General features: G+C 41.8%; 1 protein-coding gene across 27 annotated transcripts in view; it reads left to right on the top strand.

Moving 5' to 3' along the window:
• The window catches only part of AAK1 (AP2 associated kinase 1), an 89,589-nt gene that overhangs the window by 32,724 nt on the left and 32,124 nt on the right, over window positions 1-24,741 (top strand). For 19 of the 27 annotated variants that reach the window (XM_038167072.2, XM_038167074.2, XM_038167075.2 and 16 more), the window contains exons 5-17: window positions 804-946; window positions 6,618-6,739; window positions 8,178-8,259; window positions 10,585-10,717; window positions 11,701-11,804; window positions 12,749-12,828; window positions 14,316-14,470; window positions 14,567-14,841; window positions 15,686-15,898; window positions 17,869-18,098; window positions 18,729-18,886; window positions 19,256-19,375; window positions 20,922-21,017. In XM_038167072.2, coding sequence (XP_038023000.1) covers window positions 804-946; window positions 6,618-6,739; window positions 8,178-8,259; window positions 10,585-10,717; window positions 11,701-11,804; window positions 12,749-12,828; window positions 14,316-14,470; window positions 14,567-14,841; window positions 15,686-15,898; window positions 17,869-18,098; window positions 18,729-18,886; window positions 19,256-19,375; window positions 20,922-21,017 — 1,911 coding nt within the window. Of the gene's footprint in view, window positions 1-803; window positions 947-6,617; window positions 6,740-8,177; window positions 8,260-10,584; window positions 10,718-11,700; window positions 11,805-12,748; window positions 12,829-14,315; window positions 14,471-14,566; window positions 14,842-15,685; window positions 15,899-17,868; window positions 18,099-18,728; window positions 18,887-19,255; window positions 19,376-20,595; window positions 21,018-24,741 lie in introns of those variants that run through there. The other 8 variants (XM_038167073.2, XM_038167078.2, XM_038167087.2 and 5 more) reach the window with 2 other exon arrangements.

Below are 24,741 nucleotides of genomic sequence, written 5' to 3'. Positions count from 1 at the left end.
CACTTATGTTAAAAAATACAGTTCCCTTTGCCAATGGTTCAGAAATGTACTGTTGTGTTGCTTTTGTTTTTGTTTTTTTTTTCCCTCTGTGTATTGAAGATGTTTAGAGGGGGAAGAACTTCTCTGTGGATTTTTTTTTTTTGAAAAATCCTTGACAGCAAGAGAATCTCAAAGTTGAGGCAAATCCAGGACTCACTCAAAGAGTAACAAATGTGGAAGGTTCCGCTTGTACAGACAGATTTTGCCAGTCTATGATTTTGGCCAAACCACTTAGTAACATATGTTTTACGAAGTCTTTTTCCTCCCTCTTGCAGACTGTTTCGTGGACTGTGGGTTCCCCACATTCAGCATTATATTCATCTAGTCTGACAAAAACTTTTACTTTTGAGGACGAAAGAAAAAACATTGCTTATTCGGAATTATATTTCAGTGTTAACACGGTGAGGTGATGAGGGCCTTAGAAGGTAACTTGCTGCTGTTGAAGCGTAGTCCAAAGACAAAATAAGATGCGTCATCTGCTGGCAGATGTGAAAAATCCCCTTGGATTTAGGCAAAGAGGGAAGAAAATTAAACAAGATGATGAAGCAGGTTTCCAAAAACCTTGTGGGGAGGCTGGGGGGGGGGGGGCGAGAGAGAAGCTTGTTACAAACTTTGAATGTGAACTCATGAATATTGCATGCTGACTGTGCAGCCACAGTTCAGTGAGCAGTCTAAGACAAAGTAGGTCTGGTAGGACTGGGGCTTGGACAAGACTGGATCCAATTTGGCACACTTGCTCTCATTCTTGGCTTTTTTCTCCTCAGGAGGGCAGGTGGTGAACCTCATGAACCAACGCCTGCAGACAGGTTTCACTGAGAATGAGGTCCTGCAGATCTTTTGTGACACCTGTGAAGCTGTAGCGAGGCTGCATCAGTGTAAAACACCAATAATCCACAGGGATCTGAAGGTGAGTTGTGGACTCCAGTAATACAGGAGAGCACATGCATGCTTACACCATGGCAGACAGGCTTTGAAAGCTGGTCCTGTGTTTCTGTCCTTAGTAATAAGGGAAAGTTGGGTATAAATGCCTCTCTCTCTTGGAAGATTTTTGGGGGAAATAATGTCTCTCGTTGGGGCTTACTGTATGTTTGCCATCTATAGATCTACTTTATAAACACAAATATTTGAATAATTTTGTTTGCACAGATGTGCCAGAATGTATCCGATGAATTATTCACAGTGACTTTCTACCACCTGGAATGCTGTTGATATTATAAGGTAGTTCACAAAAAGTGTGCTGTAAATCCATTTCCTGGACCCACATTAAAAGGATCACCCCAGAGATGTTGGCCTTGGGTCAGGACTTCTTAGAAGCTTTTGAAACTGGTCTCTAGCTGTTGACCGTGCAAGTGAATTCTAATGCTCTGTGCACTCGGATGGGAACAAAGCAAATCCAGCAGGGAGAGCTTTTGAAAAATCCCACACCTATAATCAAACAAACACAAAAAGACCTTCCCTTTTCTTCTCAACTAGATCATAAAATGCATTAATAATATATTCACTCAAGCCTTCTTGGCTGTACATTTGAAATTCAGATGTGCTTTGTGGGTCAGTCTGCTTTCAGAGCCCTCAACAGATGCTTGTTTCATGCTGCTGGCTATTGTTTTATAGGAGCAAAAGACGACTTGTGTGCTAAGAACAACCAGGCAGCGCAGGGGAAAAAATCCTCAGGGTCTGGTATGCTTTAGTGTGTTTCAAATGATCATGACCCCATTGCTCAGTTAGTTTGAATGTATGAAACAAGTCTGACGTCTGTTTTTCTAGAGTGCTGTGAAATGGGTGGAGTCCCATGGATTTGAGGACTGAATTTAAGCCTGTGGACATCTTCCAGGAATTTGAACAGGCAAGGAAAGTTGGGGTGGGAGAATAAGGCTTAGGAGCAAGAGCATCTTCAGTTGACATTAACCCCTGCTATTATGTTTTTAGCTTCAAATCCTTCCTTTTTTTTTCTTTTTTTGTAAAAAAAAAAAAAAAAAAAAAAAACAAACTCGTTGTGTGGTAAGTGAATGATTTCATCCACATCTGTAATGAATTAGAAAGTAATACTAAAGATTAACTTACTATATTGAAATGAACTCTCAAGTTCTGGTTCTCTTGGTTGGTAATTTGTGCCTGAGGTTAGAGACCTGGCTTTTCTCTGTTTTAAGACATATTTTCATAGAGTAGCTTGGGTTGGAAGAGACCTTAAAGATCACTTAGTTCCAACCACACTGCCATGGGCAACAATGCAATCCATTAGATTAGGTTGCCCAGGGCCTTGTCTAACCTGGTCTTGAATACCTCCACAGATTGGGGCATCTACAGTTTCTCGGGACATCCTGTTCCAGTGCCTCGCCACCATCTGAGTGAAGAAATTCTTCTTAACCTCTAATCTAGGTCTCCCCTCTTTCAGTTTAAAACCACTCCCCCCTCATTCCATCATTGCCTGCCTGAGCAAAAAGTTGCTTTTTTTTTTTTTTTTTTTTTTTTAATAAGCCCCCTTTAAGTACTGAAAAGCTGCAATGAGGTCTCCCTGAAGCTTTCTCCTCTTTCGGCTGAACAGCCCCAGCTCTCTCAGCCTTTCTTTATAGGAGAGGTGCTCCATCCCTCTGATCAACTTTTTGGCCCTCCTCTGGACCTGCTCTAAGAGCCCCACATCCTTTCTGTGATTGAGCCCAGACCTGGACACAGCACTCTAAGGGAGGCTTCACAGGGGCAGAGCACAGGGGACAATCACCTCTTTCCACCAGCTGGCCACTTCTCATGATGACCTCTGGAGCTTCAGTTGTAACTGGGGATCTAAGTGTTAACACAGAATTGATGATTTAGATATGGATTGACTTTGAGTTGAAATTGAATACAAAGGGGGAGCTGCACAAATCCAAGAGATTAAGGGCCAGAAAAGGTTTGTGAATGATCAGAGTGTAAGGAAAGGCATCTGCTGCCTAAGTGATTTAGGGGTGAATGTAACCCTATCGAAGAACAGGAAAATGTTGACTTTGTAGACGGACTTTTTCTGCCTTCCAGCTCTTCGATTTTACTCTTAACAGTGGAGGTTCTTGCCCTGAGGGGTCTGCCAGCAGAAGAGATTCATGAGTAGTCTTTAAGCCCTTTCATTCAAATTCAGCTCTATTACTTTGTGACCTTGATTTTGAGTTAACCCAGCAGGCTTTTCCTGAAGCAGAATGACCTGTTGTTGTGAAAAAGATGGTACCTAGCCCTTGTGTTCATGTATCAGGTTTTCATTCCTGACCTGTTGACTATCAGGAGGTGTGTCGGTGTGCACCTGTGTGCTTACAGCTGAATGATGTACTGTACAGGACGTGCTGGTTAGTTTCATTTGCTTTGATTGCCACAAACACAAGTGTACACTGATTCCACATTTTCCTGAGAAAAAATATAAAATTTGGAACATTCTCAGATACCTCTACTGTAGTTAGACCCATGTACAGCCTGTGTAAACAAGGCAGTAGGCTTGCATCATGTACTGACCTTTGCTTGTTCTTGCAGCTATTTTCCTCAGCCTCAGGGTTAGTAGGCCACCGATGCTGCAGGGCATTACCTAAAGTTTATTTTTGTTCCTCTCTCACTGGAGTAAGAGCGCTTCCTGTGCCTCTAGTTTGGGCCTTTTAACAGCAAAGAACAAATGACCAAGCCTTTTGACTGTCTGTTGTATTTCCCTGGCTGTGCAGTCTCTGCTTCTGTGTTGGAATCTGTCTAGAGAAAACTGTCAGACCCTGGAGGGAGTTGTATTTAGTAATGTGGAAGGGGTGGAAGAATTTATCTAGTGGCAATGATAATGATTTAAACGAGTACCCCATATCTGGTGGCAGTTGTCTGCATAACTTGTTTCATGTTTAACCTTGTCTTTCCTGTCTCATATCCAATAGCTCACTTTGTTTTAAAGCAGCAGCTTAGAGCTCAGCTTAGTTTTTACATCTCTGAGCTTTCTGCGGTGAGAGGTCTCCCACTTCTACCTGTGATGCTTCTGCTAGTTTGAAACCATCTGGTTCCAGGAGTAGATAACCGGCTGACTTTTCTTGTGAAAGAAACACAGTGAGATACAGCAAAATCCTATGTCAATTAGCACAGAGGAGGTTGATCAAAACACCCTTCTCCTTTGCTTTCTCTACTTTCTGAAATAACTAGAATGTTATACTCTTATGCTGAGGATTTAGTTTCTTCTGTTTTCATTTTATCAGGAATCTTGCTAGTGTTGCACTTCTCTGTGGTATGACAAGACCGTTATGCTGTGCTGCTCTGATCTCTGTGCCTTCTTTATTATGCTCCTTTGTAATGTCAGGTCTTGCCCTGGTGCCACCAAGAAACCTCTGCTTGGAATTCGTTTGGACAGCTCTGTTCTGTGTGATCTGTGAAAATTACTCGGTCCTCTGATGGCATATCCCGGTATTGACCATGTTTAAAAAAGCAGCGCATGTAAAAGTCAGTCAGTGCTCATAGATCCGATGTTGCATTCATCTTTTTGCTCTGAAATACTAAATAAGCTTTTGGAAGTATGTATTGAATAGTGCTGGGGAGAAAGAGAAACTGAAACATCTTTAGACAAACCTGTAGGTGCTGGGAAGCAGTCAGAAAGGGCAAGGGCACCTCAATTATGCAACCCTCCCAAATCACTACCTGCCCTTAGCCATACCCGTCTTAGAAGTTGTGGTTATGAGAGGATGAAGTGTGTTGATTTTGCTAGTTGAGGAAAGTCTTATCCCTTGCCGGTCTATGGTTATGCAGTTTCTTTTACCACTTGGTTTTAGCACAGGTTAGCATTTGTTTCAGAGAGTGATAACGAAAACTGACTACGTTTTGTAGCAGAACAGATATGTTCTTAGGTCGACTCATAGCTTTCCCTTACAGATTTTTATTTGGAGTCCAAATCTGATTTTGTGTATGTCAGGCACTTTCAAGATCACAGCTGAAGTTGTAAGCACTCAGAAGTACAGAAAATTGGACAGATTTTTCTGGGTCTTTGACTGGAAAGAGGCATCCTCCATCTTGTCTGTAACAGACAGGCTCCTCTGGCCTGGCAGCCTGTAGCAGTAATTCAGGAACTCTGCTCTGCTGCTTTAGTACTTTTTTTTTTTCTTTTTCTTCTCTGTTATTTACTGATCAAGCCTGCTTGCTGAATATTCCAGTGCTAATTTTTAATAAAACTTGCAATGAGAAGTCATGTCAGACTTTTCAGACAGATAAAGTGGAAGGAATCTTCTGGAAACGTTTGCAGCGTGTTTGAGGGGAATGGGGAATAACATTGTCAGTGTTGATCTGCTAGGGAGAACATCTGTGTGCAAAGGTTTGTTCAAAGCAGATGGATGGCAGAGAAGGGAAGGGGTGTTGTTTAACCCTTGGTTTGGAGCCAGCATTTTCCCCCTCAGCTGCTCTAATTTGGCTGGGTTTTCTGATGCTTAAAAGGCTGACTCCTTCGTTTTCTTTCCTTTTTGTAAAGATTGTCCTTGATGGGGAGGTCTGTTGCAAAAAGACTTTGTTAGTGACTACTTATGTGATGCTTTTGTGGTTTTGTTTGTTTTTAATATCGAATCAGTATGTTTTCTTGTTGTATCTGAGCATTTAGCTTTGACTTAGACGATTTTTAAAGTATTTATTTTCAGTATTCCCCAGAGAGAATGTGATGTTAATGCTACTGTATAGATGAGAAACTGGAATGTAGAGGTGATTTGCCAAAGCAAATAACTGATCCCAGGTTTTCCATGCCTTGTGTCAGTATCATAGTATTTGGATTGCTTTCTTAGGAGAATACACAGCAGATTTTGTTAATGCATGATTAAGGGGAAGTATTTAGGAGAAAGGCAATGACTCCACTGATTTTCAGCTACCACAGGTACTTGTTTCAGTATACTGGTGCTTGTTTCAAACTGTCAAATAGTATTTCAAAGAACGGGGTCATATTTTCAGCATCCTGGAGGAACCTCTGCTGATGCAATCATTGTTTAGGGACTGTGGGGTATTCAATGCGATAAAAAGCAGCTGAAGTGTGAGCATAAGCTTAAGTTTGTTATAAATAAATCCCTAAGTGACAAGTGAACTGCAGGGGGAAAAAATGGAGTTGTATGCTAATTTCATGAAGTATGGAAGTGTGTGTTGTCATCCCTTAATATCCGTTCTTCTCCACTAGACAGTGAGGGGTGTAGTTCATTGTAAAGCTGTGGAGAGCTTGTACTAGCTGTCCCAAGTTCAGATTGCAGACTGTGCACTATATTGGCTGAGGGAATTCGGGCACTGAAGACACAGAAACATGCAGTTCTTATCCTGAAGCACACAGTAGTCTTAAAAGAGTCAGGGTGATGTGTTCACAGAAAGAGAATGAAAGAGAAGGAGAAAGGAAATGTGGCAGGATGGAAGGCAGTGTTATAACTATGCTTCCATGATTTGACTTCTATTTTAGGAGGTGTGATAGTTTTGATGCATATTTTCTTTGCTGTCATGTTATGCACTTGTCTGACATGTCTGATACGTTTTCAGGCACTAAAAATCCTGGGTCATCTAAAGAAAACAAGTGCTTTTTTATTTTTTTTATTTTATTTTTTGCCTAATGGAGTGTTTTTTGTATGTGTCTTCAATGCTTATAGGTTGAAAATATCCTGCTGCATGACCGTGGCCACTATGTCCTGTGTGACTTTGGAAGTGCCACTAACAAATTCCAGAACCCTCAGACAGAAGGGGTGAATGCGGTAGAGGAAGAGATCAAAAAGTAAGTGCTTTTTTTTTTCCAGCTTGGACATAATTTGAAGGGTAATTTTTCTGTGTACTGGGACTAGATTTTACTCATGCCTGTTGTAGCAGGTTGGATGGTGCTGCATAGAGGGACCTGCTAGAGGTAAATAAGGGCCAGGGAAAGGTGAAACAATAAAGCTCGGAGCTTGATGTAATTGCCCTAGACCTGAAAGGCTGAGTATAACAATGCACGGAAGTTGCCCACCTTGATAAGATAATGACATGCTTGGTTACGTGTGGAATCTGTCTGGCTGTCTCTCATCTATCTTGGTTTCTTTGAACTGCAAACATAGCAAATGACAAAATGCCTGTCCTCCATGGGTTGCTCATGTTAAAACCCTGTGGTGACATGGCCCAATTTCTCAGCTCTCTGTAGAAAGTGGATGGATCTTGAGGTATTTAATTTGGCTCCTTTTGCCCCAGCTAGAGTGGTTACAGTGAGGTGTGCCTAGATAAGCTTTTAAAAAGGGAACTCAATTCATAGTTCAGTAGGGCCTAGATCAGGGATGGACCTGATACCATGTCCTTGCTCTTGCTTTAGTTTTAACAGCATCTCTGCTGTGTACTTTCCAGCACTGTTAGTGCAATGCTCTGGCTAGAAAGCAGTGTGTTAGAAATGGGTGCAAATGCTTTCTTTTTGTTAGGATTCAATTATAAGTGCATGGATTTCCTAGACGTGCTTGACTGAAGTTTTCAGAGCTCTCTTAGTCTCGCTTTGCAGTCCCTTCGGAATGTCATATTTGTATGCTTATTAATAAGCCTACAAAAACTTTGCCCTTAGCAATGTTTTCTTGTGATCAAGCCAAATAGCATGGAAGGTGCTACAGCAGAAATTACAAGGTTTCTTCCTACCAGTAGGTCTGTAAGAGCCTCAAACTGTCTCTATCTTTTAAAGCCCTAGTAACTTGCTAAAATGTGTCAGACTCTATGTCCAGTTTGAGCTCCAAAATGACCTTTCCTGTGTCCACAATGACTCAAATTTGGAATCCTGGAATGGAAGTCTACTTATTAGGAACCATGTATCCAGTTACAATATTTGTAACTGGGGCCAAAGCCCCAGCAGTAACAACATTGCAGAGGACATTTGACTACTGATTTTGTTGTTATTCTGAATACTTGAAAGTTTCTGTTTTAGTTCTTAAAATGACTGTCCTATTTTGTGAGTAAATTTCTTGCTGTAGAAAGGATCTTTGCTATTGCTTTGGTTTCCCAGGATGGTTTGCAGTGGTCAATGTTTTCTAGTTAGAGGCATGCAGCAGAAGCTGTTATTGATGTAAAAAAATAAATCATTTATGTTTAATATTTGCCCTAAAACAAATAGGGAGAGAATGAATTTTGAACTATTTTAAAATGTGGAATAGCGGAAATGCCTCTGCTATCAATTTTGAACTCACTGATGGATCTTTTTTTGACAGGTACACTACATTATCCTACAGAGCACCAGAAATGGTCAACCTGTATAGTGGCAAACTTATTACTACAAAAGCAGACATATGGGTATGTATAAAACCCAGTTAACATAAAATCAGGCTGCAACTTGATTTCTGTATCGTAATGACAGAGTAACTTTCTGGCTTGGACTAACCTAGTTTTTGTGAAAGATGAGACAATTCCTGAATGAAGAGTTCCTCTGCTTGACACTTCTGATAAGTTACTGCTAAACGGGCTGGTTTGTGGATAAAACATGATTGGTTCTTTGCATGCTGTCTTACATGTGGTTTTAATATAGAGATGTATGAAATGTTAGGGTTGAACAATGCAAACCTGATTTCACTTCATAAAATAATTAAAACAGAAAATTCAGGGTCTTGTGACTTCTTGTGCCTTGGTTGGGCGGGCATGTGAAATTAAAGTCACTGGTCATAAGAAGATAGAAAATGAAAAAATAGACCTTCCCCAAGAAATAACAGTATGCTTCTCCTGGACATTGTAATGCAGCTCAGTATTGTCAAACCCAGACAAAGACCGAGCTTTTGCACTGCTGTTTCTAATGATTAGTGCAGTCTTGCTGTGGTGTTCATGTTGAAAGCAAAGTGCACCTGGATTACTGGTTAAATTACTGGATAATCTAGTAGATGGTAGGCTTGCTTTTAGTTGTGATGGAGGTGGAAAAAAGCCTGTGCTGTCTCTAGTGTAGTGGCAAGTCAGCAAAAGAGTTTTGTTTAAAATGCTATTTCAGAGTGTGTTTGTATAATTTCTAAAGCCCTGAGCTGGGAAATAAAAGAGCGGAAGCAGTATAAGGAGAGGTTTAATGTGTCCTCAGTAATTGTGTGTCTGCATGTGCAAGAGGCAAAATTGCTGGCATGGCATCTGCTGGGAAGAGTCCTCCATCCTATCTGTGAGCTCAGCCAAGAGTCAGGAATGTAGCAGCTCCTATGGGGCTCTTGTACTGCTGAGTTCAGCAGGAGGTTTGTGGAACCGGGCCCTGTACCAGTGTTGGGTCACTTGCCTTGCTGAGACTAGAGAGGGGAGGTCACAGCTGTAACAGTGTGAAAAGATTGTCAGGGCCTCAGAGGCAGCTAGAGGAGAACGCAGGGTTTGCACTCCTTGTGATAATGCGGAGGGGTAGAGATGCTGATGCTCAAACTGTCCTCCTCTTCCTGATGTGGAAGGAATTCTCTTCAAGTGACCTGCTGAGTGTTTCCAAACAAGCATGTAATGTTGCGCACAGTGGGGCCTCAACTTTAGGGCCTATTGCTGTGGCTGTCCTGCTCGTAATCTCTCTTTCCTCAAATTTCATTGAGGTTATTTTAAACTATGGTGTCATTTAATTGTGAAATCCTATGACAAAAAATACAAGCAGATGATGAGTTGCTTAGGATTAGGAAATGTGTTCCCCCTCTCCTCTTTGGGATGGTGGCAGTATTTCATAATTAGCTGTTTGTGCAAAATTTTCATTTTATTTTCAGATAGGTGGTTCTTCTTGCTGTCAAAAGCAGCCTGGCAATAGATGGAACAATGATAGAACCTAGCAGCCTGCAGACATATCTGTATACCTCTCTGGTACACGACTATATTGGTTGAAAGGTTGTGTGAACTGGTACAGCTTAAGCTTGGTAACCAGTATTATTTGGTTTTCGTCAGAATGAAAGTATTAAGGATGATGGATGACATATTTTTGCTATATGCTTTTTTTACGCTCAGTATATTCAGAATAGAAAAAAATCTTCTGTGTAGTAACATATACCAGTGTAAGGTTTGTGTAGGTTTGGAGATCTTGCTTATAGAATCACAGAATCATAGAATATCCCGAGTTCGAAGGGACCCATAAGGATCATCGACTCCAACTCCTGGCACCACACAGGTCTACCCAAAATTTTAGACCATACAACTAAGTGCACAGTCCAAACACTTTAAAATTCAGACAGGCTTGGTGCAGTGACTACTTCACTGGGGAGCCTGTTCCAGTGTGCAACCACCTTCTTGGTGAAGAACCTCTTCCTGATGTCTATCTGACCTTCATACCTGCTTCTGTTCTCTTCTTAGTACACCTCAGGCTTTGCCAGTTTAATGAGAAGGGTTGTGCTATGCACAGTGCTGTGTGGAACTGTGGGTTGTGTGTGGTGCTACTCATCTGATCCCCACTGCCTACGGTATCTCAGCTTAGTGAGGGAGAGCTCTTCATGTACGTATCTTCTCATATAACTATGTTTTCAGTCGACCAGAGGGATGTTAAAATGTAGGCTTGAGGTCATGTAGGACCACTGTGATTGAACAAGCTAGAGTACTTTTCATGTTATCTTCAATGGTATTTGAGTTGTGTGATTCCCTGCTTTGCTTCAGTTTGTTAAATAAATCACTGGCTCTGTTCTCTCTCTTTAGGCACTCGGCTGTTTGCTGTATAAGTTGTGTTATTTCACCTTGCCGTTTGGGGAGAGTCAGGTGGCAATCTGTGATGGCAATTTCACCATTCCAGATAATTCTCGGCATTCGCAAGACATGCACTGCCTCATCCGTAAGTGTATCTCTGACAGTGGCGTAGTCTACTTCTATAGAGCTTTGAAAAATAGCATTTTGTTTTTATATTCCTTGTTCCCACAGCAAAAAAAATTGGTGTTGCTTATCTTATATGAGACTTGCTTGCACACAGGGATGGATAAAATCATCTTCTAGTAGCTTGGGAGATCACTCTTCAAAAGCCAGTTACAACAAAGATTTCTATTTGGCTGGGCTGTAGTGAACTCTGAAAAGGAAGGAAAACAGGCAACCACTTGGTTTAAGAGTCTACAGAAACTTGCACAATAAGCCTATTTATGCAGAAACGTATTTCTCCAGTAATAAATCTGTTTGGATAAGGAGCTGAAAAGAACCACAGTGACTTAGACTAGCGATAAGAATTCGTCTTCTGTGAATTGAGAAACAGAACTGAAATGATTTATAAATAACCTACTGCCTAGAGTGAATGTGTAATTAAGGGTACAATGCATTACTCTTGGCAAAGCTGGGGCAGCTCTCTTGTTTTTAGTACAGCGTTTTATTTATTTATTTATTTTTGCTATAATCTTGTGTAACAGAATTGGATGTGTTTTCAAAGCAGTCTGGTATTTTCTTGCCTTATGCAAAGGCAATGGTATGCCCCACTAACACACCAGGGTTGGATCAAGCTCCTTTCCCGTGTGTTCGCTTGGAAATGCAGAGGTCAAAACCAACACTACTCCCTGACCAAGCAGGGTTGCTTTTCCCCCTCCTTGCTTTGAGCTTTCAATTGCAGCTATGAAATTATGCATAGCTGTGTTGGAAAATATTTCTTGGTCCATCCTGGCTGGCCATCTAGCCCCTTTCTCAGCTGACCGTAATGATCAGCTCGGTCCTGCTGACCATTGAATAGGTGCTTTGAAAGAGGCAAGGTACCCTGTTAGCATCTGCTTATCCTACAGCTGTAGCTCTGACTGCGAATCTGTTCTACTGCTCTGATGTTAACATCTTTATATTTTAAAGGGTATATGCTTGAACCAGACCCTGATAAGAGACCTGATATTTATCAGGTCTCCTACTTTGCATTCAAATTGGCAAAGAAGGAATGCCCGGTCCAGAACGTCCAGGTGAGTAGCAAAGTAGTAGACTGATGTAGGGCTATGTGTAGGGAGGCTGGGGATGACACTTGCTAAATACCGAGGATATTGCCATATTATTCCCCTGGTCTCTAGTCAGGAGACTCTATTTCATTTTTTGTGATTAACAGTACTGTTGTTTTTTTGTTGTTGTTGTTTGTTTGTTTTTGCTTTAAGGGGGTGTGTAAATCAGGGTTTTGATTCATATGTTGCTTATTTCTGTCTGTCTCCGATTTGCTTCCTCACCCAGTAAACAGCGTGAGGCGAACCAAGAGACCTTTTGCATGTGAACATGGAAAATTAGGCCATGCTTGTGAAACCAATTTGATTTCCAGGCAAAGTCATCATAGCGTGTGTAATTTGCACTGCAGTTGGTTTTAAACATAGTGATTTTGTCTGCTGTCTGGCTGAGAACAGTCAACTTGCATTTGAACCACATCAGACCTTACACAACCATCTGCTCCTTCTTCACCTATCTTTACAGACTTCAATTGAAAAATGACAAGTTTTTTTTTCAGTGTTATGTATATCTGTGACATGAGATCTTTGTTCTTTCCAGATGAGAAGAAACCTATTTTTTTTTTCCATGTGTCCAGTTGGTTATTTATGATCTTTATGAACAAGGCATTGTAATTGTGCTTGTTTTTATAGATGTATTAGTAACTGTTGCTGCCATTGTTCCCAGGTTATCTTGTAAAACACACAGGATATACTATAAAGCTTTATGTTCAGATTCCACGGATAGTAGATTGTCAAAAAGCTGAACTGAATTTTTCTCTCTCCCAAACCGCAGGGGTTTGTCTTACATTCAGCATGAGGAATAGCTGCTATGGAGATCCTGCAATCTCCATGCTTCATAGTAGTGATTTTGCAAATGATTTCTGAGTGTTTTTTTGCCCTCAAAGCGCTAAACCTAGTATTTTTGGGATCTGCAGAACTCTACAATCCCTGCTAAGCTCCCAGACCCAGTCAAAGCAAGTGAAGCTGCTGCGAAGAAGAGTCAACCCAAGGCCAGGTAACTGCATGTTTATTACACACAGTGCTCTCTTTTTACTATATGCTGTGTTTTGCTTTCTATTAGAAAAGACGCTTGGTGTATTTAGCTGCTTCCTTGTGGGTTTACATTTTTACGCTGAGACAAACGCTGCAGTCCCGAGGCTTCTGCTTCAATGATGTAAATATCCATTGATCTGAAAGACAGAAAATGCAGATACTGGAAATTTGCGTGTCTGAGGACAGGGGACTTGGGCAATACTCAGCACGACTCAACAGCTAGACTTTTTGTACCGAAGGCATCGCATGAGCTTCTGCTGCTATCAGGCACTTAGGATGGATGACACAACAGATTCATTTAAGGCAGTTAAGTACCCAAAGTACCTAAGAGCAAAGTCAGGAGAAAGACTGCCGCTATCCTGCAGTGGGCCTGGAACTAGCCCAAAAAATGCAAGTCTTCTGAGAAACTGCATCAGGGACTACGGCTGTTTGAGTTTGACCCTCAGCAGATGATAACCTGACCCAGTAATTACTGTGTGCAATTGCTGTGATTTCTGCATGAGCCATATAATTTCTTCAGTGGTTATAGGGGAAGCCCAGGCAACCTCCATCTGAAGAGCCTAATTAGTGGAAAAACCACTGTACTGCTGTGGTGGTTCTTCTCTCCTGCTGCTGCTTGTTCTGCTTATGGTATTGTAATGAGACGTATAAATTTTGTTGGACAAAACTTAAACCTTATTTTACTGCAAAGCATTACATTAGCGGGCACTCCAAAAGTGGTGTTTGTTTTTTTTTTTTTTTTTCAGACTCTGAAATAGGGCATCTCTTCTCCTGTGTCAGGCCCAGGAGTTTCTTTTTATAATTGAACACGGCTACCCTTACGTTGGTAGAACAACTTGATATCTAACACAGAAACATAGACACAGAAGGGGGCGATAATACCCAGCTTCTTGGCTCTATTGCAGTCCACTGTTGGGGGACAACAAATGTTGAGCAAGGATCAGAGGAGGTCCAGTGACCTGATTCTGGGATACATGTACTAAAGTTAAGGTATTTCTAAAGATGCCAATTCAGACAACTCTGCCCAAAGGTATCAGCTGCTCTTAAGCATCCTTATTGTAACCATCATCTGCTCATCTGAAACTCTAAGTGGCTTTAAACAGTACGTTGTAGTAAGTATTTGAGTTGAGTGATTTTGACAAGTTCCCACTGTCTGCCAGGAGAAGACACCACAATGGGCAAAATGATTAAAATGATTGTGTTGGATTAATTGTTGTGAGTGCATCCATTAAATTTTACTGTGCTTCCAGTTTTGTGGAAGGGTTGACCGGTATATCTGGATGCATCTAACCATTTCACCTTTATCATTTTATCACGTTTCCAGCTGAAGTATGGATGAGTGTTTATCCCATACTGTGTGCTGCTTGTAACAGCTCTCAGGCTAACAAGGACTTCTTTTACTGCTCCAGCTGGTGTTTTTCTCATTTTAATTGTTACATTGTTTTGTAGGTTGACAGATCCCATTCCTACAACAGAGACGTCCATAGCACCCCGCCAGAGACCTAAAGCAGGACAGACACAACCCAACCCTGGAATTTTACCCATTCAGCCGGCCCTCACACCTAGAAAGCGACCCACAAGCCAAGCAGCAATTCAACCACAAGGTGAGACTCCTGTATGTGCAGTACCTTCCTGACAGGCACTGTGTATAGCTGCGATGTGGTGCTGATCTCTCTGATGGATCTGTTTTCTTCTGTCAGTTGCAGGGCCTGCTGCCTTGGGCAGTGGTCAGCCTTCCCTCCCTGCAAGTGTTCCCCAGCAAAAGGCAGCACCTCAACAGACTCCGGCACAGCCACAAGCCAAACAAGCTCCAGCTTCCCAGCAGGCATCACAGGCACAGCCCCAAGTCCCTTCTGCTCAGCCACAAGCCACACCTCAACACCAACAGCAGCTTTTCTTGAAGCAGCAGCTACTGCAGCAGCAGCAGCAACAGGCTGCATATTACCAGCAGCAACAGATGATGCAAGCTCAGCAGGTGAAAGAAACATGACCGTGTTTGTTGCATTATTTCCTATGTTAGAGGCCTGCAGGACCACATCTTTACATTTATATCAGGTCCTCTACTTCTGTGTTTTGGGGGGTAGTTTTATACATAGTTTTTAGGTGTTTTCCAATGCATCTCCAGTTCTTCAGCAAGATTTTCCTTGCTTAAACAAGGCTGGTATTTTGAATTGTTAGTGTAGAAGGCCTTGAGATATTTTTGTCATGCACACATATAAAACCTTAGCCAGCACTGCTTCTTTTATAGCTCAAAGTATTTCAAAGTCTTGAGGTCAGCACTTAACTGATGAGTAGAGGTGTACAATTTCTTTTCTGCTCTTTGTAATATAAGAAACCTGGCATTCCTTTTTAATGGTCAGGTCTGTTTGTGTGGTAGATAGTGGTGTTAGGGAGGCCTGTGAAAACACTGTGTGTTAGATAAATCCCATTGCCTAGGATTTGTCTAGGTAAGAGATGCGTGCTTAACTGAAGTGTTTATGTCAGCACAGATCACCGCTAAAGCATATTAATGTTGGAAGCAAAGGGGTGGTGAATCTTACGGTCCTGGAGAAAGGTTTGGAATAAAAAATGGGAAAAGGAGAACACCATAGAACAGTGTTCTGGTGTGCCATTGGAGCCCACTAGAGACAGGTGTAACACAGAAAGGATCTACCATTAGACTGGCAGGCTATTTTCCACCGCTCTTCTGCAGGTGGTCTTCAATCCGTCACAACCTTTACTGCTTTGCCACTTGCAGTGGCTTTACCCAGTCCTGTGGCTTGCCCCTGAGTTCTGGCCACCCCAGTTTGCAATAAGCATCTCAACTGGTTGTTTCCCAGTTCCCAGTGATGCAGCAGGGAGCGCCAGCACAGCAGCAGCTTATGCAGAACTACTACCAGCAGCAGCAACAACAGCAGCAGCAGATGATGGCCCAGCAGGCAGCAATGCAGCAGAAGACAGCAGTAGCAGCAGTTCAGCAAAAGCAACAGACTCCAGCACCTCCACAGACCCAGCAAAGTGCGGCCCAGCCAACGCCACAGCAGGAACAAGTGGTAAGAGCCTGGGAGGAAGCAAACAGTATCTAATGACCTTCAGCTATGCAATATTTGAGTCCAGACTAAGGATCAATGTTTGCTTGCTTGCTTCATGAGTTGCCAGTCATTCAGGACCTAATTCATCTCTTGGGTATGCTTCTTTTGAAGTGACATCATGAATTAATTTGACTAATAAAACTCTAAGCAAGTGACCTGAGCAAAGCTGGGGAAACCTTCCTCGTCTTGCTTTTTCTGTGTTGTCTTAAGGCTTTGTCATATTCACACATGCACTTTTATATTAACGTTCAGCACTGAGCTGCTTGTTAGCAGCTGATGAGATAGGAGTTGTTGTGTTTCTGGTCTTCTTACTGATGTGCTGAATGACCTGGGGCAAGTCAGTCTGTTAAAATCTGAGTGAGTTGTCAGTAACTCTGGACAGATTTTGGATGAAGCCCATTATCGCCCTGTTCCTTTTAAGGGAGAAATGCCTGACATGTAGTACTCAAGTGCATCTCTAAAGAATTTTGCTCTGATTTACTAGCACAAAAATATTCCTTTTTTTTTTTTTTTTTTTTTTATTAAATCAGTTGGACTGAAATTAGCCTCATCCCCTTCACCCCCAGAAGACTCATCATAAATGGTGCATCTGGAGACTTCTACTCCTGTAGCACTAAGAAGAGTGGTGGTTGGGTCATTTTAAAAAAAATAGTAGGATATAGTCTCTAAAAGAGCAGGTTCTCTGAGCAGAAGATACCAAGTTACCTGTCAAAACCTTTTCATGCTGCAGGACTTCAGCTTAATAAGCTCTGCATTCATTTCTGTGGAGATTTTGGCACTGCCCTTTTATTTCTCAGCACCAAATGTACTGTTCCGCAGTGACCTATATATCAAGATATAAGGTGGGTGCATCGGAAGCAGTCGGGTCAGCTTGCTTCTCAGCCACACTGAATTAGTCTGCCTGAAAATGCCAGATAAAAAGCAAGGCAGCTAACCTCTTGTTTGCCTTGCCCCACTGTAGTTAAGCATCACATTGGAAATGTAACTCTTTTCTCATTGCCCTCTTAGGTATTTCCAAGTTTTGCATCCATCTTCCTTGGTTGAAAATGTCCTGTGATGCTACTGAAGGGGGAATAGGGAGCTCTAGTATCCAGGCAGTAGAGGTGACGTGCACAGCTTTCTGCTCTTTGCATCCAGGTTTCCCCTCTTTAAATCCCCCCGATGGCTGGATCATGCTATCTCACTGATACTAATTTTATTTTTTTAAGTTGCATCTGAAGTGATGTTGTTTATAACTAGAAAAGAGTATCAAAAGTATTTATGGGTTTATGATTTTAACACAAACAAGACTGAAGTAATGAAAAGATAAAATTGGTTTGAGAAACTTCTTGAAGTTTTCAGAGGGTTTGTAGTTGGACTCATGGTTTACACCTAAGCCAAACATGCTTGTTTTTTTTTCTGCACATGAAAATGGCAAATTTTGCTCCCAGGGTCCTTGAGTCCTTGCTTTTTCCTGCTTGGGTAGAAAACTAAGTTTCTTGCATGATTATTTTTTTTTGCAGAAATCATCTACTCCTTTAGGAACTGAACCCAACCACACACTATCTACCCTTCACCTTGTTCCATTCTATGTGTCTGTATAGCAAAATTTCTGCACACTATGATCTGATTTCTATGGTCTACACTGGACTTTGGCCTCGTTACCCTTGATCAAGTTTCTGAGGGCAGTTGACCTTAGGGGAGAGAGTTTTCCTCTTGTGCAACTGTGGTAATGCTGAAACTCTATAGACTAGCTATTGCCAGCACTCCACCTCCCTAGTTGCTTCTTAATTGTTGTTTTGGTGTGGTATTGTTTTTTGTTGTCGTTTGCTTAATTTCCCTCCAGACTATTCCTGATTTATGACTTTGAGGTCAGATCCTCCAGAAGATAGCCTTTTTTCCATCATGGCAGTTGTTCACAAAGATCATAACCATTTTGCTTTCTGTCCTAGATGCAGGCGCAAATAAGGCAACAACAAAAACCTCAAACCACACCACCTACAGCAGTTCAGGGGCAGAAGCTGGGTTCTCTCACCCCTCCGTCCTCCCCCAAGACACAGCGTGCAGGACACAGGAGGATTCTGAGTGATGTGACCCACAGTGCTGTTTTTGGGGTCCCAGCCAGCAAGTCTACCCAGCTCCTGCAGGCAGCTGCTGCTGAAGCCAGTCTCAACAAGTCCAAGTAGGTGGCTGCTCAGTTGGTATCAAAGGTGGGGGGTACATGAGGCTCTTTGGGGACTTCCTGGGCTCAGCTCTGAGGTGAAGGTAGACAGCAAACTCTGCAGTACAAGTCTTCGCATTCCCAAGACCACAGTGTAGGGCTTGGCAGAATGTCACAGAAAATCTTCCTCAAGGGCAGAAGTCCTCTTGAGTGTTTCTGCTCTCACAAAAGGCATAAGCAAATGGGGCCTTCAAGTGGATTACAAAAGTTCATACTTCAGCTGTTCCACCAGTAACCCTGGTGCATGCTTCATGCATGCTGCATAGCACCAGACCTTCTGCAGGAGCGTTTGATACTTGTTCTTATAGTATCTACAGGCAGGAAGCCTCCACATGGACATTGCAGAAAATTGTGTTGCATGGAATGCTTATGATGCTTGTTTTAATCTTTGACATCAGCATGCTGAAACAGATTACAAGTAGATAAGGCTTGCTGGTCCTAGTGTTCTGGGTATGCAAGTACAATACCTTACACTGAGTGCTTTAAGTAGCAAGTAATTATAATGCAGTAGCTTGGATTAGGCTCATAGCACTGGCCAGAGAGTTTCAGATGGATTATTAATGACTGTTTGGTTGGGATGATCACATCCAGATCTGCTTCCACTACGCCCTCGGGTTCCCCAAGGACCTCACAGCAGAATGTCTATAACCCACCTGATGTCTCCACATGGAATCCATTTGATGATGATAACTTCTCCAAACTCACAGCTGAGGAGCTGCTGAATAAGGACTTTGCAAAGTTGGGTGATGGTAAGTTCATGGAGGTAGTTTAATGCCAGCCTGCTCTCGAAATGGAAAGTGGCATGGAATGATGCTTTGTCAGATGCTGCTGGGGTGCTCCCATGTTGTCACTGTCTGCTGTACCTGTACAAGCTAAAACCTTCCAATGTTCTGTCTCAGCCCCTGTCCTCTGTGGTCCTCAAAGGGAGAGGTACTAACTGCTCTTACTGTGGCCTTGATCAGTTGTAGAAGCTGCAGTATAAATTCTGCTTGATCTGCAAGTAATGATTTGCAGGAAAGGTCTAAAGTCAGAAACTGAAATAGCTTCTTAAAAGTATAGGTAAGTAAACAACATTTGGAATGGAAGTTTTTCCCCTAAAACTGCGTCTGGCATTTCAGGAAAAGCTCCAGAAAAGATGGGAAGTTCCACAGAGAACTTGATTCTGGGTTTCCAGCCGGCTTCTTCTGCAACTCAGCCGGATGCATTTGGTGGCCCTTCTACCTTCACTGCTGGAACAGGTGAGTTGGAGTATGTTCTGTAGGGCAATGCCTTGGACAGCACTGCTGAAAAGTGGCAATTCTGTGTCATGTCTTCTTTGAAAGGAGGTAAAACTGATACAAAGTGTATCAAAAATACAAATACAAAGGGTCTTGGCACTGAGAACTTCAGGATAGGGTTGTCTCCTCAGCAAACAAGGGCACATAGACTTGTCACAGTTGAGTAGTGGAGTAAGGGTGCATCATCTATAGGCAGAAGTGGAGCTTTTGATGAGGTAAGAAACTTAGTGAACCTTTGAAGTTCACAAGAAAGCTACATACGTTGAAGCACCACATGGCTCACTACTGGGAGTAAAATGTGCAGTGTGCAATAAGGGGCTTGGACTCAGATGTTGCTCAGACATTGTGGAGTATCTTCCTTGCCTACCAATGTTAGGCTGTATGGAGCAAGAATAATAGTATCTCTGCCACAGAATGAAGAAAGAGAATAACAGAAGCTGGAGTGAGCAGGAAAAATCCTTAGAGAAGAGCAGTTTGTCTCATAATTAACATGGTAAATGGTGAAGGCAAGCACAGTAGTAGCAAGCTGCTTAGAGCAGCCCTAAGTGCTCTCCTGTCTCATGCAGCCATTTTCATCAGTGAAAAATGCAACCGTTTGATACTTCCTCACCAAAGCAGACCAACTGCTGGCAAAAGAATCCTTGGGAAGTGACTGAAGAATCGTGGTAGTCTTCTTCAAGGGACAAGAAGACACAAATCCATTTACATTTGCTTCTGTACATGATGAGAAATTTAGAGAAGCTTATAACTGAGTTTGGTAGTATTGGCTCTTACCTGAGAGTTTAGTAGTTGAAGTCCACAATGCAAGAGCACTCTAGGCAGTTGCTCTGAGTTTTTTCCAGTTCATTGTCCTGTGAACAGTTCATGATGTTCTGTCAACCTTCTTAGAGTGATGCTGAGTAACAGCAGCCCTGGATTCAGCTGTAACATGCTTTCTGCAAAGTTTGAGAAGCACCCACACATTCTGGGCTTTCTGGATCTTGTAGTACATTCAATTCTTTTAGTAGTTATCTTTAAAATTTGCCCCTTGACTCTCCTGTCCTGTAGTCTGATATAGAAAGGTGCTTTGGAAATTCAGTGCTCGCACTAGGATGGACACTTCTACCCCTTTTCATTTTCTTTCCTCTTAAATACAAGCCTGTCTAAGCCTCTCTGATGCTAGATGCTGTATCTCATTTCAGACAAAAGAGGCCTAACAAGGGGGCTGGTCTTTTGTCAAGGTATTTCATTTTTTGTTCTCCTATAAATCAAGATAATGGTACTTTCCTTTCCAGGAATATTTTGAGATCCGTTGGTTAAACTGTGTTGGAGATCTATATGTTAATATTTATGTTAATATTTTTTTGTTTTTTTTCCTTTTCCCTAGCAATATAAACTTGTTTTGAGTGTGTTGTCATGCCATAGCTTGGACTCTGTAATATTGAGCTGTGTCTCAGAGTTAAGATTGATCCTTTCTGCTTTTCTCTCTTTCCTGTTTCACTTTGCCTTTTCTCTTCATGGCTACCAGCCGAAAAAACGAAAGACATTCTGAATTTGGACACTAGCCCTCCTCTTCTGACTGTGCCTGATCCTTTCATTCCTCTCCCATTATCTGACACACCAGGTAATTAAACTGAATTTATGGAGATGGGGGGAGATTGTTGTTGCTAGTTCTGTATTCTTAATCTTACAGTTCTGTTTCTAGGCACACCTGAAACCCTGGGCTTTTGTCAGTAGTGCTGGGCACTGACAAGTTCTGCTGAACTCAGTGGTAGTGATGATGTTCAGTGTCAGAACGTGCTATGCATCTGCATGGTGGTGGGCAGTGCAAAGCACAAGTGCCTTTGGTTTTCATGGCAGCCCCAAGGGCTATCAGGTGGCTTCTAATACCAACTATGTTGCTGTCTTTAAAGGTTCAATATTCAAAACCAAAAATAATCATTAAGTACTTTACTAGTACTCATCTAAACCATTTTCAGATTAGTCTAACTTTGAAATTGCAGTTTTCATTATTGTTAATATTTCTGTTCTGTAAGAGTCAGTGTTTCTTTGGCTTTCAAAGCCTATTGCAAAAGCGTGCTTCATTTGAAGCACAAGTTAACATGTAACCTTTTCTGATTTGGCAAAATTCTCTAGTGCAGTTGGTAGCTATTTCCATTTACTTTGCAGTTCTACTTGAAAGTCTTTCCTGTATGGTTATTTCTGACTGCAGCAGCCAACACTTTTTAGCACAAGATTATGTAAGTGCTTAGGAGCTTATTTGCAAATCAGTAAGATATGGAATATGGCAATATTCTTATCTTGAAGTTTCTCTAAACCCTCACATGAATGTGCGCAACAGGTCCCTTCTTGTCAGCCATCCCGAGGACAAGTTCTTGTTACAGACCTCACCCTTGTCCTCAACTCAAGCTCCGAATCACTGGTAGTTGGACTGTAGAGCACCCAAGCTTCAAAGGGATGTATTTGTAAAGATAACATCTCTCCATGAAAAGTTAAGTGATTCAGGGGAAAAGTCTATTTTTTCTGTAGTTTAGGTGGGCTTGTTTCATTCTGATTAATGCTCAAATAGTATGAGAAATGCATTACAGCTGAAAAAGAGTTTTCTCAAAGTTCAGTATTTGAATAAGTGAAACAGAACTTAATGACAGCCTCTCTCTCCTATGTGAGCGCTTGTTGGGAGCTGACCTGCCTGGCACTAGTTTGAAAAGAACCTATAGAAGATTTTGTGCAGATTGTACACTTTTTTTTTTTTTAAATCTTTCCCTGAATGCTAGTGAAGTGCTGGTTTTCCTGACTTGAAGACTGACAGCCCAGGCTACTATTTAGTTCTCTGCTGATGTGCTCTACGTAAACGGATAAGCACCAAGCTGGTTGTTTTCCTTTATTGCCTACTGCATTTTGATACAGTGCAATCATACAAAGCAGCAGTCACAGCCTTAGCTGCAGGAGCTCTGAGATTATTTGTGGTACAGAAACCACCACAAAGGAATTGTCTTTTGGCACCACCCTTGGGTGTGAATAATGGAAGAAGTAGTTGTTGGCAGTTTTTGTAGTGCCAGGTTGCTTGTCCCACAGATTTGTCCCAGACTGGTCGCATATCTTTGCAAGCCTATGCTAAACCTTTGGCAAATCTCTTTGCCTGCCTGTGTCAGTGCTATTGAGTTATGTTGATCTGCTTCCGTAGGGGCAAAGGTGTGTGAGAGATCTGTTTTTGTTGGCTCCCTGCAAATTGCTGTGAAGACATCTGATTTTTAATTTCTTAAACATCAAATTTGATGAGACCAGAAGCTCATGAAAGTTTTGATTGTTTTCAAGGGTGAGAGCTTCAGGCTTATCCTTAGTCTTGAAAACTGAGAGGGTTTGTCTGAGCTTGTAGATCAAACAGAAAAGATTAAACAATAAAAATAAAAAATTCATCAATTTGGACTCAGGTTTTCAATCTGTCAGGCAGAACTGTGTGACCTTTGTGCTTGTTTGCCTGCATTACCTGTACTGTGTGCCTTGTGCAGAACATCCCTACGGTGAGCAGAGAGGACGTGGATGTGAAAGGCATTCTTTTAGTTGTGCCCCTTGAGTCAGTAGGGTTGGGACTGACTTATGGCTCTTAGTATGCCAGCATCTCCTATTGCATGTTACTAAGCTGCCTTTTTTTTTTTTTTTTAGCACAAAAGCAGCAGAATTATGTTTAAACGCTTGCTAAGTATTTTCTTTCTCTCTCAGAAATAAAAATATTCTGAAAAACATTGATTGCAAATCCCATTGCTCTGACAACATTTTACATCTGTGTTTTTTTTTTTTTTGACTGTGGATAGCCCTTTTGGAAGTAAAAGCATGAGCTTGTACCTCCTGGTTACAAGAGCAGTGTTGTTCAGTAAGGCTTTTAATACAGGCATAAGTGAGGCTTTTATTTGATATTTTTCCTATTTGCCATACAGAGCCAGCTTAGATCAGCTCTGTGTGCTCTAAGCCTGTCACAGCTGATGTCTGACTGAGAGCTCAGCTTCTTTTTTGCCACAAACTTGCTCCCTTTGCTGGCACCTGAGGATGCAGGTGGCATTGCTTGAATGCTGGCTGGAGACCTACCTCCTTGTGCTTTCCTACCTTTCCTCAGTATGCACAGATGGAAAGACAAGCCTTTCTGTAACAGATTCCTGAGAAATAAGTAAACAGCGCTTAACACGTGAATAGCCATAGGATCCATCCCCAGACAGCCTAAATATGTTCAAATGGAGAAGAATGTCGGTATTGAGCCATAGGCAACAGACACAGCTTTAAGTATGACTGCTCAGATGTCGTTGGTTCAGCAAGATCACATTTTTGGTTCTGTGGAGTCAGTTAAACACCCAGGAAAGACAAACCTTTGACAGCAGGTTCTAGCAGGCAGTGCTGTTTCTGTGGATTGTGGTGTAGGAGATGCACAGAATCCTAGAGGAGGTTGGTTTTAATTTGTTACAGCTAATGGGCTTTTTCAGTAAAAATGTTCCTAGAGAGGAGGAAATGTAGCACCCTACAGAGGGCAGAAATACCAGCTCTGGGCAATAATAAAGTGGAAGTAGAATGTTTTTCAATATATTTCTCCTTCTCTGTTGTGTAATGGCTACAATTCTTAATGGAATTGTAACTCGTAAGAGCACAGCAAAACATCTGTTAAAACAAGGAAGACTTAAATATTCATGCTGAAAACATTTTTCCCTTTGCATGTAGGAAAGTGAGCCGAGTCCTTAATAAGCTTATTGCAGGCTTCACTGCTGATTAATCATAACGGAGTATTTGATCAGAATGGTAATTTTTCTGCTTTGTGTGGCTACTTAATACTTATCAATACGCATTTAGCTTGTGCAAGCATGGGAGGGTAAATTATGCACCAGGTATTCTGGAGACCTGAAATTAAAGAGTTGTGAAGCTTAACAACAGATTGTTCTCTGAGTAGTTGGGACTCCACTCTGTGAATAGTCTTGTGTCTATTTTTTGTGTGTAGTTGTTTTGTTTCTTTTGACTTTATTTCTGATGGTATGGATGGGCTCCAGAAATAGTTAATGAGGTTTGACCCAGAGCATGCAAATGCTTGTTTTAGCGTATATTCATTATTAACTGCTGAAACTGAACATGCTGATATGCTTGCTGTCTTGACATCATTATCTGCACCTTTAAGTTATCTCTTAGGATACATCTAGAGCCTTTCCTGATGTTCTTTATCTAGAAACATCTGCTCAGATAAAGTTTTTTGTGTAAGTGAAGGGTGGAGCCAGTGAAATGCCCTCTGAGATATCGCCAAAAATATTTCTTTCCAATTGTTTTGAGGTTTTGTTGGGGGGGGGGGGGGGGTTGCCTTTGCAGTCCCAGAGCAA

The sequence above is a fragment of the Anas platyrhynchos genome, chromosome 23 (assembly GCF_047663525.1).
Source record: "Anas platyrhynchos isolate ZD024472 breed Pekin duck chromosome 23, IASCAAS_PekinDuck_T2T, whole genome shotgun sequence".
Lineage (NCBI taxonomy): Eukaryota > Metazoa > Chordata > Aves > Anseriformes > Anatidae > Anas > Anas platyrhynchos.
This window is presented reverse-complemented; position numbering and strand designations above follow the sequence as displayed.